The following is a 14,173-nucleotide window of genomic DNA, read 5'->3' as shown; positions in this document are numbered from 1 at the left end:
AAACTCAACCTAAAGTTCTCCATATTTGTTTGCCCTGTAATTTTTCTGGTACAGCGTAACTTATTTATTTGTACAAGATAATTTTAATCGAGAGGATGTACTAGAAACCCTACAAATCTTTACACTACAGCAAGTTGTTAATCATCGCTTTGCAAAACAAACAAAAATCACTTAAAATTCAAATTAGTAAATGAAGGGGCGTTACAACAGTCTTCAGCATTGGCACCTCAACTGTATCGCACACGTCTGCTTTGATATTTTGGAGCTATTTTCTTAAGTTACTATGGCCTAGTATACACAGTAGAGATGAAGGACCTTTGTAAACAAAAAAGTACACGATACTCTTCTGGGAGTTTGCTTCACACAGCGCACGCAGGAGTTACCTTCTCTGCCTCTCTTGGGCTTCTCCTTTGCCTGCTCACCCAGGAAACCCAAGGGGAGGGGATCATGCCACGGGTGATCTCACGCTGGCATGACGTCAAGAAGCCTTGACGTCAGACGTCAGAAGGCGGTTGCCACGGGGACCCTGTCCACTTGACGGCAGAGTCGTGAAATCCCCTGCGCTCGGTTCTTTTCGGCTCCTGCAGGACCCAGGCTGCTACAGACGCTCTCGCCTTAAGGGGGCCTCCGGGAGAGGGCAGAGCGCCGCCGACGCCAGCGCCCCACCCCCGCGCCGGTCCCGGGCCGGCCGCGGCGGCGAGCGGCGGCCACAGGAAGCGGGCGGCGGTGGCGGCGGCGGCCTCCCCGGCCCCCCGGCTCCGCGCCCGCCCGGAGCAGCGGTCCGCCATATTGGGGCCGGAGCGAAGGCGGCGGCGGCCGGCCGCGGTCTGGGAGGAGTCGGCTGCTCCGGGGCCGCCAGGCCGGGGAGTGAATGAGTCTCTGGCGCTAGTGTCCTCCCCGCCCACTCGCTCCGCTCTCCGCCGCCGGGCCCGGCCGCGAGGGCGCCCGAGGCGGCAGGATGTTCTCCAAGAAGCCGCACGGGGACGTGAAGAAATCCACGCAGAAGGTGCTGGACACCAAGAAGGACGCGCTGACCCGGCTCAAGCACCTGCGATGCGTCATCGGTGAGGAGCGAGGGGCGGCGGCCGGGGCCTGGGGCGGCCCGCCCGCCCGCCTCCGGGGACCGGGGACCGGGGACTCCCCGGGGAGCCCGGCCCGCGCGGAGCGGCGCCGGCGGGGGGCGGGAGGGCGGTTAATTTGGGGAAGAGAAAACTTGGCGCTGGTCAGACACTAATCGCCGGTAACACAGGGTTATCTAATTTTGAGTGAATAATCCCAGGTCTTTTTTTTTTTTTAAACTAGCGTTATCTAAAAACAGATCTTTCTCAGGCTTTGGGTGGACGAGGTGCCGTGGATAGTGAAAGGTGTTTATAGGATGTGTTTGCCAGATAGATGACTCCCGCCGTCCCTGCCCAAGTGAAAATAATCCTCCTGGGACAGCTTAGACCTGGACGTGTGGTGTTCAAGTTTCTGGCCTCATGAGGGCCCGGAGGAGGCAGTGACACCTTTTTTGGGAAAGTGGGTGGTTCCCCAAAAAGCCTGTGGGAAGGAGCCCCGCCCTCGGTTAATGCACCTGGTTCACCGCTCCGGTCCCGGGGAGAGAACTAGGATTAATCACAGCAAACAAGGCAGTTTACGGCTGCCTTTGCCCCTGGAGGTTACATGGAATCTACTTTTATTAAGAATTTTTTATCGTCTGTGTCCCTCTACTCAGCAGTACTGTTTTGCTGGCAGACCAAAGAGTGCTGCATTTTGGATATAGCGTTAAAGGAATCTTGGATAGTGGGTCATTTCGTAGGCTCACAGGGCTGTAATAGTATTTATGGACTTATCTGGTTCAGTACTTGGATCTTTTTGATGAAATTTGAGGTGAAAAGGAAAGTTAGCTTGCCCGAGTTAATACAGAGTTAATGCCAGAATGGAATTTTGAACCCAAATGTCTGAATGAGCCCTGGCTTAGAATTTATCTCAAGCTTTCTTCCTAATGAGTTTATTCCGTGATATAAGTCCCTTATTTGAGGTGCCTGTTTCTCTACCATACCGAACCGTACATACACATCACATCACTTCACATCACACTGCCAGGATACCACCAGTAACACCTAACATGTGTAGAGTGGTTCACTGTTTTCAAAATGATTTCACATAAATTATAATTAATCCTCACAATGACGGTACAGGTAGACATTATCCTCCTGGTGAGAAAGCTGAGTTTGGGAATGTCAGGTGGCCATCCAGGTACTAGAGGGCAGAGCCAGAAATGGAGCCCAGATTTCATATCTCCAGTATGTTTTTTACTTTTCCTACATTTATGACAGCACATCTTTATCATAAGTAGGTTGTGGAATAGAAAGAAAACAATTAAATACAGTTTAATGGTATAAAAAGAAGCCCAGCTTTCAAGAAAATATAAATTTTCTAAATGTAGTTGAGATTGTGATCTTTTAATTTATGGTCTTCATTCCACTTGAGAACTAACTCATTGAAGAAAACATTTGGCTGAGAGAATGAGAAAAAGAAAGAATGTGTGAGTGTAAGAGATGTATCACAGATAATGGAAGTTTGAAATTGAAGACTTCATGGAATTTGACACCTACTTGGGATAAACTGTAGGTTGAGTAATGAGTGGCAGAACTATAAAGTTGAATATCAGTGGAGTATTGATGTTTCCTAAATTAAGCCATAGTTCTTTAATATTACAGTGAAGGAATGGCTCATATATACTTTTCTGACAGAAATTTTTTCCATGACCGAGGAGACAAGATCTAAATTAAGTGGTCACACATATTGGACATATGGCTTGGTTTCCTTGGTTTGGAAACAAAACAATAATTAAAAAAAAAAAAAATCCTTTTACCTTTTAGTGACTTATGGGCTTTTTTTTTTTTTTTTTTTTTTTAAAGTAGAACATATAATGTATAAAAACATTCAAAATATCCTTAAGAACCTTCAAATAGAGAACATTGTGATATCAGATCCCCTGCCCTCTGTGTTCAGGAAGTTCATGTTTGGAAACATTTTTGCTGTCAAAACTCGGGGGAGGTGCTTCCAGCATCTAGTGGGTAGCAGGAATGTTGAAGAAAAAAAAAATCTTACAATGCACAGGAAAATCTCTCACAATAATATTCTAGCTCTAGATGTCAATGGTGCTGAGGTTTGTCAAAATATAGTGTAAGAAGAGACACTTGAGACCCGTTTTTGGAAACAGGTACAAGTTTCACATAAAGTAATTGAGTATTGCCAGCTACACAGGATTTTGATTTTGATTTAGTTTCATCAGAACTATATTTTTAACCCTTAGATTGAACTGCCATTTATTTAAGGTACTTATATAATTCAGTGGACCCAAATATATAACATTTAAACATCCAGTGTAAACTTTTTTCAGGCATGCGTTCCCACTATAGGACAATTCCAGCTGAATTTATAGAACTTGACTCTGAAAATACTGCTAGATATTTGATATGTAGGAATTGGAAGTTAAGAGTTATTATTTTTTAAAGAATTAAAACCTTGTCTAGTTTCAAAAGTTTTGTGTTTTCCTCTTATCTCTCCAACCCCCCCTTTTTTTATGTATATAACTGATAACTTTACTAAGTTAGCACATGTAATGCCTGACATGTAGTGACTAAATATTAATTTTCATCATGTATGGCAAAGTAACAATTCAGCCTTCTAGATTTAAAAAGAAAAAGATGAGTTTCTTGTTTAGCTAATATATTGATTATTGTTGGGCCATTCTTTCTAATAACTTTATTGAGGTATAATTGACAATACAATAAATTGCACATATTTTTAAAGCGTATAATTGTGTAATTTTTGGCCATCATGACAATTAAGATCAGGAACATATCCAGACAATTAGAATAGTAACTCCCCAAAGTTTACTTTTTCTCTTTTGGAATTCCTTACTTCCATCCCTATTTGCACCTACTCTCTTCCCTGGTCTGTCACTGACCTGCTGTCACCTTAGAGTAGTTTGTATTTTGTGTGTGTGTGTGTATGTGTGTGTGTGTGTGTGTGTGTGCGTGTGTAATGTGGAATTATGTGGAATTATACAATATTTTTTTTGTGTAATTTCCTTTATTCAGCTTATTCTTTTGAAATTCAACAATATTGTTGTCGAGTATGTCAATAGCACATAGCTTTTATTGCTGAGTAGTATTCCATTGTATGAATGTGCCACAGCTTGATTACCCATTCACCTGTTGATGGACATGTGGGTTTTCAGCTTCAGCTATTGCAGATAAAGCTCCTATGAGGTATACCTGTATAGCACATTTTCTTTTCTCTTAGATAAATACCTAGGAGTGGAATGGCTGGAATCATGTGGCAGTTATTTAACTTTTTAAAGAAACTGCCATACTGTTTTTTACCATTTTACATTCTCATTGAAACGGGCGGTTCATGGTGCAAACTTCTCGTGGGTCCTTATCCGACAGAATTGAAGAATAAATTCGAGAACTAAAAGATTTTTAAAATAAAAATGTAGAAGTTTATTGGAAGCATATACAAACTCCATCTGGGCAGGGGTGTCCCCAAAGAGGATGCCCTGAGAAGGAGTCCCCAAATGGGAAAAGCCTGCTTTCTCTCTCTAGTGGGAAAAATCTAGTAGTAAATAATAAAACTGTAAATCTCTTTGTCTCTGGCTTTATAAAGGCTGTAGTTCTTTGTCTGAACTTGACCCTTTCTAATTGGACCCTTCCTCAATTTAGGACCCCTGTACTTTCCTCATTGGTTATTTTGTTACATAGTATTAGTTTCAAAGTCTTGGAGCTATTTCTGCCCTTCGCATATGCATCTTATCTGTTCAGGTTGGAGTTGCTTTTAATCTCCCTGATAGCTCTCGCAGCTGCTCAGGTCAAGGCTGCTTTTAATTGCTCAGGCCAGAAATGCCTCCATCTTCCCTGGACCCCCTCTTCCTGTCTGTCTAAGCTAGCTAGCTAACCCTTATCATCAGCAGTGTATGGAGAGTACCATTTTCTCCACAAGTCACCAACCCCACTTATTGCCAGTCCTCTTAATTTCAGCCACTAAGAAGTTTGTAGTGGTTATAATTAGTATTTCCCTGATATCTAATAACATTGAGCTTCTTTTCATGTGCTTATTTATCGCTGTATAATTTCTTTGATGAAGTGGCTGCTCAAATCTTTTACCTGTTTTTAAATTGTTTGTTTTCTTATTCAGGTGTGAAAATTCTTTGTATTCTGGATAAAAGTATTTTATTAGATTTCTCCCCCAGCTTTGAATTGTCTTTTAATTTTCTTAACATTTTCTTTGAAAGAGGAGGAATTCTTAATTTTAAGTCCATATAATCAAACTTTTCTTAGTTTTTTTTCAAATATATTTTATTGATTTCTTACAGAGAGGTCACAAAGATTTTGTTTTTATGATTTCTTTTAGCAGATTTTTAATTTTAGGATTATATTTCTGTCTATGATCCTTCTTTAGTTAACTTTGAAAATATGCTTGAAATATGAGTTGAAGTTTATTTTTTTGCACATGGATATTCTATTGTTACAGCACCATCTTACCATTGAATTGCCTTTGTAGTTTTTCCAAAACTCAGTTGACATTTATGTGTGGACCTATTTTTGGACTCCTTTTTTGTTCTTGTGATCTATTTGTGTTATTGCTAGTACCACAGTGTTTTTTAAAATTTATTGTAATTTGATAGTACATCTTGAAATCAGGTAGTGTTGTCCCTCCAACTTCACTCTTCCTTTTCAGAGGTTTTTTCTGGGGGTGGGCAGTATGCCAAGTAATTTACATTTACATATGAGTTTTAAGGTGTAGCTTGTCAATTTCTAAAATAAATAAGATAAATTTTCCTGCTGGGATTTTGATTGGGATTATGGTGAATCTATAGATCAATTTGGGAAAAGTTTAAAATATTGAAATCTCTGATTCATGAACAAGGTATGTTTCTCCATTTATATAGGGCTTCTTTAATTTCTCTAGCAATGTTTTGTAGCTTTTAATATACAGGTCTTTTTGTTATGCATTCCTAAATATTTTCTACTTTTGATGCTCTTGTAAATGACATCTTTATATTTGTTTCTGATTGTTGCTAGTGTAAAGAAATACAATTGATTTTTGTATATTGAGCCTTATATCTTTTTAAAAACTTAAATTTATTGGGGTGACATTGATTAATAAGGTTATGTAGGTTTCAAGTATATATTTCTATGATACATGATCTATATATTTTTTTTATCCCACGTTATACACTCAATATAAGATTACATTGCTGGTATTACCACCACCAGTTATGACTGCTGGCTCCTAACTGCTCGCCTGCCTGCCTGCCTTCCCAATTGCCCCTAACTGCTTCTGCCTACCAGCCTGATCACCCCCTAACCACTCCCCTGCTAGCCTGATTGATGCCTATCTGCTCCCCTTCAGACCAAGTCACCGCTAACTGCCCTCCCTGAAGGCCTGGTCACACCTAACTGCCCTCCCCTGCAGGGCTGGTCTCTCCCAACTGCTCTCCTCTGCAGGTCTGGTCCCCCCAAGTGCCCTCCCCTGCTGGCCATCTTGTGTTGGAGTGATGGTCAATTTGCATATTATTATTAGTTAGGATTAGTTCTATTACCTTTTTGTAGATTCCATTGGATTTTTTATTTTATTTTATTTTTTTAAATATATTTTATTGATTTTTTACAGAGAGGAAGAGAGAGGGATAGAGAGTTAGAAACATCTATGAGAGAGTCATCGATCAGCTGCCTCTTGCACACCCCCTACTGGGGATGTGCCCGCAAGCAAGGTACATGCCTTTGACTGGAATCGAACCCGGGACCTTTCAGTCCGCAGGCTGATGCTCTATCCACTGAGCCAAACCGGTGCCAGCTCCATTGGATTTTTTACATAGACAATCTCGTTTGTGAATAAATACTGTTTTGCTTCTTCCTTTCTAATTTTCCTTTTCTTTATTTCTTTTTATTGTCTTTTGAACTCACTAGAACCTCTAGTAAAGTGTAGAATAGAAGTGGTGAGATTGGATATCCTTGTCTTGTTTTTTGTCTTGCAATCATTTTTTTTCCCATACAATATGATAACTGTAGGTTTTTCATAGATAGCCTTTGTCATGTTGAAAAAGTTTCATTCCATTCCTAGTTTGCTGAAACTTTTCATCAAGAATGGATGTTAAATATGTCAAATAGTTTTCTTCTTTTGTTGAGATGGAAAGATCTTTCTTTTCTTTTCATTTGTTAATATGATGTATTATAGTCATTGATTTTCAAATGTTTACACAACTCTGCAATCTTGGGAGTAAGCTCTATGGTCCTGTGTGTATTGTCATGCTATATAATAAAAGCCTAATATGCTAAGTGTCTGATGTCCGTTCAACCAATCAAAGTGTAATATGCTAATGATATGCTAAGGCCTCTCAATTGCTTGCTATGATATACACTGACCACCAGAGGGCAGACACTCCAACTGGTAGGTTAGCTTGCTGCTGGGTTCTGGCAGATCGGGACTGAGTGAGATGGGCTGGACATGCCCTGGAGCCCTCCTGCATCCCTTGCTGGCCCCACTGGTGCACCAGTGGTGTCCCTCAGCCTGGCTTGCACCCTCTCACAATCCGGGACCCCAGGGGATGTCAGAGAGGTAGTTTCAGCCCAATTCTGCCGAGGGAACCCACTGGAGCAAGAATTCGTGCACCGGACCTCTAGTATTTATATGTTGTTGCATTTGATATGCTAAAATTTTGTTTATTGTTTATGTATTTATATTCATGAGAGATACTAGTCTATAATTTTCCTGTGACTTTTTGTTTGTTTGTTTTGATACCAGGTAATGCTAGCCTTGCAATATAAGTGTTCTTTTTTTAAATTAAAAATTTAAAAATATATATATTTTATTGATTTTTTACAGAGAGAAAGGGAGAGAGATAGAGAGCTAGAAACGTCGATGAGAGAGAAACATCGACCAGCTGCCTCTTGCACACCCTCCATCAGGGATGTGCCCGCAACCAATGTACATGCCCTTGACCGGAATCGAACCTGGGACCTTTCAGTCCGCAGACCGATGCTCTACCACTGAGCCAAACCGGTTTCAGCTTAAATTAAACTTTTATTGTTGAAATTATTACGTATGTTCTCTTTCTCCTCCTCTCCAATTCCCCATTGACCATTTAAAAAATATATATATTTTATTGTTTTTTTACAGAGAGGAAGGGAAAGAGATAGAGAGCTAGAAACATCGATGAGTGAGAGACACCGACCAGCTGCCTCCTGCACACCTCCTACTGGGGATGTGCCCACAACCAAGGTACATGCCCTTGACTGGAATCAAACCTGGGACCCTTTAGTCCCGCAGGCCAACGCTCTATCCCCAAACTGGTTTCAGTTCCATTGACCACTTCTAACCCTCTGCCTCCACATTTCCCATTCCTCCCCCTCACCTCCTCCCCAACCCCAGGCCTTCACCACTCTGTTGTCTGTGTCCATGGATTATGCATATATGCATACATGTTCTTTGATCACTTCCCACCCACCATCCCTCCCTCGCCTTTCCTCTGAAATTTGCAGTCTGTCCTATGCTTCTATGTCTCTGGATCTGTTTTGTTCATCACTTTATTTTGTCCATTAGAGTACACATACGAGTGAGATCATGTGATACTTGTCTTTCTCTATTGGCATATTTTGCTTAGCATAATACTCTCCAGTTCCGTCTATACTATTTCAAAGAGTAAGAGGATTTTTTTTATTGCTGCATAGTATTCCATGGTATAAATGTACCACATTTTTTTATCCACCCATCTACTGATGGGCACTTAGGCTGTTTACAGATCTTAGCTATTGCAAATTGGGCTGCTATGAACATAGGGGTGCATACCCTCTTTCTTTTCTTTTCTTTTCTTTTTTTTTTTTTTTTTTAAATATATTTTGATTGATTTCATAGAGGAAGGGAGAGAGAAACATCAATGATGAGAGAAAATCATTGATTGGCTGCCTCCTGTGCCCCACAGTGGGAGCCCAACAAGGGCTCTAGCCTGACCAGGAATCAAACTATGACCTCCTGGTTCATAGATTATGCTCAACCACTGAGCCAAGCCCTGCTGGTTATACCTGGTTATACCTTCTTTCTGATTGGTGTTTCAGGTTTCTTAGAGTGTAGTTTTAGAACTGAGATCACTTGGTCAAATGGCAGTTCCATATTTAATTTTTTGAGAAAACTTCATATTGTTTTTCATAATGGTTATAGTAGTCTACGTTACCATTTAAGGTTATTATTGATATGTACTTAATGATTGTCATTTTAATTTTGTATGTCCATGTTTCTCTTTTTTTTTTTCTCATTACAGCAATCCCTTTAGCATTTCTTACACTGCTGGTTTGGTGGTGATAAATTCATTTAACCTTTTTTTTTTTTTTTTTTTTTTTTTTTAAATCAATGAAGCTCTTTATTTTACCATCTATTTTGAATGATATCCTACCTGGATATAGTAATCTTGGTTTCAGATCTTTGCTTTTCATTACCTAGAGTACTTCATGCCAGTCCCTCTGCCTGTTGAGTTTCTGATGAGAAATCAGGTGTCAGCCTTATGTGGAAACTCCTTTGTAGTTAACAGTTTGTTTTTCTCTTGTTGCCTTTAAGATTATCTCCTTGTCTTTACTTTTTGGCATTTTAATTATGATGTGTCTGGGCATGGGCCTGTTTGGGTTCTTCTTGCTTAAGACTCTCTGTGTCTTTGTACTTGTGTGACTTTTTCTTTCACCAGGTTGGGGAAGTTTTCTGCCGTTATTTATTCAAATGTTCTCTAGCCCTTGCTCATTTTCTTCTTCTCCGGGACACCTATTGTGTGACTATTGTTACATTTCATGTCCTACAGTTCCCTTAAGCTATCCTCCTATTTTTAAATTGTTTTTCTTTTGATTCTCTGATTGCGTTATTTTTTTCTATCATATTGTCTGATTGACTGATCTTTCCATGGCTTCCCCTAATCTGCTGTGTATTCCTTCTACTGTGTTCTTTATTAGTGCTATGTCGTTCTTCATAGTTACTATGTCTTTTCTCAATGCTGTTGAGTGTCTTGATCACCATTGTTCTGAACTCTGTCTGATATGTTTTTTATCTCCATTTCATTTATCTCTCCTTCTGGAGAATTAATTCTCTTGTTCTTTCATTTGGGGGTTGTTGTTTTTTAAGTTTCTTTTAAAATATATATTTAATGATTTCAGAGAGGAAGGAAGAGGGAGAGAGAGAGAAATATCAATGGTGACAGAGAATCATTGATCAGCTGCCTTCTGCACATCCCACAGTGGGATTGAGCCTGCAACCAGGGCATGTGCCCTTGACTGGAATCAAATCTGGGACTCTTCAGTTCGCAGGCCAGTGCTCCATCTACTGAGCCAAATTTGGGGGTTGTTTTTTTTTTTTTTTTTTTTTTTTTTTTTACTCTCTTCATTTTGGCTGCCTGTTTGGGTTTGTGACTGTGTATAAGATAGATCTGCTACACCTCCCACTCTCTAGTACAGGACAGTGTTAAATGCTGATTCTGACTAGGCAAAGACTCAATGCCTCCAAGTACTCCCTCTGCCTACAGATTGATAGGATTTTGTCTTGAATAGCCTTCAGGTAGTTGTCCACAGTGTGGTAAGATTTTTTTTTTCAACAGAATGGGACAGTTGCTTTTGTCTGGGGGCTAGTTGTTTTCAATCTTTTTTTTTTAACTTTACCAAATTTTTTTCTTACTTTTTATTGTGAAAAACTTAAAACACTTAAAATTGTTTAAAGAATAGAGCCACAATGTTTGACATTTCCCTTCTCTCTCCTCTCTCCAACCCACACAGACACAAACTGATGCATACACATTTTCAAAATAAGTTGTCAATATGACATCATTATCCCTAAATACAGGCAATCCTTGGGTTACATTGGACTCAACATACATCCTTTATCGCCATCTCCCCTTTATTTATAAAAAAATAAAGTTCCGTCATTTTGACATATGTACATTTGAACTTATGATTTTTTTTAAAATTACTTACCACAAGTAAAGGTCAGGAATTGTTATCTATAATTTTTTTTTTTTTTTTTTTACTGTTTCACTTCATTACTGCTGTGTATGTGCTCCATGTGAGTGACGTAGGTGCTTATGTAGGTGGGGTCCGACTTATGGTGAAAATCACACTATGTTGCGGCGCAGGAACGGATCACCAACGGAACCTAAGGACCTACTGTACTTCAACATGAGTCTCTTAAGAATGGCAATTTCCTAGATAACCACAATGCCACTATCATACCTAAAGAATTAAAAAAGTATTCTTCGGTCACAACTAATATACAAGACAAACTTTTCCAACAGTCCCCGAAGACTTTCTATGCAGTTTCCCCCCGGATCTAATCAAGATTTATAGAGTCTAGAAAATCTACCACCTTAACTTCTGCTTGGTTTTGATTGATGACATTTTCTTTTGAAGAGTCCTGGGTGGGTGCCTTATAGAAAGCTGTACATTCTTTGTTTGCCTGATTGCTTTCTAATGGTATCCTTAAACTTTACTTTTAAGTTTGTATTTCCCTTAAAATGAAAGTTAGGCTTGGAGGCTTGATTAAATGTGAGTCAAACATTTTTTTTTGTGTGAGAATACTTCAGAGACATCTCATGAGGAGGTTCATATGTTGGGTCTTCTCAGTACTAATTATCTAAGGGTGATTGATGACTCGGTTGGGAACATGTCAGTCTCTTAATGGCCCTCAGAAACTCCACAAGGTGGGGAAAGGGGTTTTCTAATAGGGTGGGCCAACTGTCTTCCCTCTTCACAAAAACCTGGATAGTAAAGGTCTGCCTGGGAATGATGTCCTCTGCAGTGTAAAGGAATCATTCAGCATAGGAAACTGGGGTGTCTGCCTTCTGAGCTCTAACCCAAGAGCCCCAACCCTGGCTTCTGCTCACATGGCTCCAGTCCACCCTGCCCTCCCTCTGCCAGAATACAAGATGAGTGCCTGCACACGAAATTTTGTGTGTTGGCCCTTTAAGAGGGTTTCTGCATTTACAGCTATCTCCTTGTCAGACAGCAACCCTGCTGCATTTCATAGCCATATGTTATGTGGGCACCTTTCTTAGTTCTGATGCTCTCTGCTGGGGGCCCCAGCTAGGACCTTAGAGCTCAGAGCTCTCAGTGGTAAACCCACTCGGCTGAGATATCTCTCCGAAACTTCTGCTGCTGTCTGAGGGAGTTCAGCCAGCCCTTTTAAACCTCCACCCTGCCTACCATGCTCCATGCAGTCTCCATTTTCCGTCCTTGGTTATTGGTTCTTTCCAGCTAGTCTTCAGTTGATTATTCAGATGGGTTGGTTTCTTTGTTTATTTTTGTATTTTAGTTGAATTTCCATTTTGGTCCTTAGAACATGTCTGTGTGGCATACCCTTACTCCATCAACGTTTTTAATCCCCTGTGTTTTTTTTAAAACATTTTCTGGTGCCGAAGCTGGTTTGGCTCAGTGGTAGAGCATCGGTCTGCGGACTGAAAGGTCCCAGGTTCGATTCCAGTCAAGGGCATGTACCTTGGTTGCAGGCACATCCTCGGTAGGGGGTGTGCAAGAGGCAGCTGGCCGATGTTTCTCTCTCATCAACATTTCTATCTCTCTCTCTCTCTCTTTCTCTCTGTTAAAAATCAATAAAATATATTTAAAAAAAATAAAAAAAATAAAATTTTTTCTGGAAGTGTTCATGTAGAGTTGGTATTATTTTTCCTTAAGTGTTTGTAATAATTCACCATTTTTTAGTTGGATTGTTTGTTATTTTGCTATAAAGTTGTATGAGTTCTTTATATATTGTGGACATTAACTCCGTATTAGATATATGATTTGTAAATATTTTCTCTTATTCAATTGTTTGCCTTTTCATGTTGTTCTTTTTTTCCTGTGCTTTTAAAATTTCATGTAATCCCACTTGATTGCTTGCTTTTGTTGCTTTGCTTTGTTTTTCAGATTAAAAAAAAATAATCACCAAAGCTAATGTCAAGAAGTTTGCTACCTATTTTTTTCTTTTAGGAATTTTTATGGTTTCAGGTCTTACATTCAAGTCTTTAATTCACTTTCAGTTAATTTTTGTATATGGTATAAGATAGGGGCCTAGTTTTTTTCTTTTGCATGCGGATATCCAGTTTTCCCAACCTTATTTATTGATGAGATGGTCTGTCCTCTCTCTGTTGTGTATTCTTGCTCCTTTGTTATAAATTGATTGGCCGTTTATGCATAGATTTTTGTCTGGGCTCTCTATTCTGTTCTCTTTATACCAATTTGTTTATGCCAATATTATATTGCTTTGATTACTATAGTTTTGTAATACGGTTTGAATCAGAGAGTGTGATACTTCCCCCTTTGTTCTTTCTCAAGATTGCATTGTTATTTGGGATCTTTTGTGGTCCCATGCAAATTTTAGAATTGTTTTTACCTATTTCTGTGAAAAATGCCATTGTTGAGAGTTTTTATTAGGAATGGATGTTAAATTTTGTGAAATGCTTTTTCTGTACCTATTAAGATGATCTTAGGATTTTTATTTTTCATTTTGTAAATTTGTTAAATTGATTCATTTGTGGATTTTAAACCATCCTTGTATGCCTGGAATCAATGCCACCTAGTCATGTAGTATAATATCACCTAGTAGTAGACACCGCTGTGCATACTACTTCCATACTTTTAAGATTTTTCTCTTCATTACCAGTTTTTAGCAATGTGTGCTGGGTATAGTTTTAGCAATGTGTAGTTTTACAAATATTTGTATAGTTTGTATAGTTTTACAAATATTTTTTTGGGTGGGGTTTATTGAGCTTATTAGATTGTGGGTTTATAGTTTTCAAAAAGTTTGTGAAAATTTTAGTCATTTGCCCGTACTTAGTTCGCCCATCCCTTTTTGAAATTTATGAGTGCTTTAGTAACTATAATATTAGATTAGGTTATTGGAAAGTATTATTAGAATTGGAAAGTCTCATGGCAGGAAAACAACTGACATTCTTTTAATTTTTTTGTTCTCTGTTTTATCTTGGATAGTTTCTATTTCTCTGTCTTCAAGTCACTACTCTTTTCTTTTGCTATATGCAGTCAGCCAGTTTATTTTTCATCTCAGACATTATAGTTTTCATCTAGTTCATTTTGTGTATGTTAAATTATACTTATATAGACATATAAATAAATAAATAAATAAATATATATATATATATATA

The 14,173-nt window shown here is 39.2% G+C and overlaps 1 protein-coding gene across 5 annotated transcripts in view; it reads left to right on the top strand.

Moving 5' to 3' along the window:
• Positions 1-385: 385 nt before the first annotated feature.
• The window catches only part of RALGAPA1 (Ral GTPase activating protein catalytic subunit alpha 1), a 227,501-nt gene continuing 213,713 nt past the window's right edge, over positions 386-14,173 (top strand). For 2 of the 5 annotated variants that reach the window (XM_084874263.1, XM_084874264.1), the window contains exon 1: positions 386-1,064. In XM_084874263.1, coding sequence (XP_084730389.1) covers positions 959-1,064 — 106 coding nt within the window. In that variant the 5' untranslated portion in view covers positions 386-958. The remainder of the gene's footprint in view (positions 1,065-14,173) is intronic. The other 3 variants (XM_084874265.1, XM_084874266.1, XM_084874267.1) reach the window with 3 other exon arrangements.

Source organism: Pipistrellus hanaki (genome assembly GCF_964339955.1).
Source record: "Pipistrellus hanaki genome assembly, chromosome: 1".
Lineage (NCBI taxonomy): Eukaryota > Metazoa > Chordata > Mammalia > Chiroptera > Vespertilionidae > Pipistrellus > Pipistrellus hanaki.
Note: the sequence above shows the minus strand (reverse complement) of the source record. Positions and strands in the feature narration are given on the sequence as shown.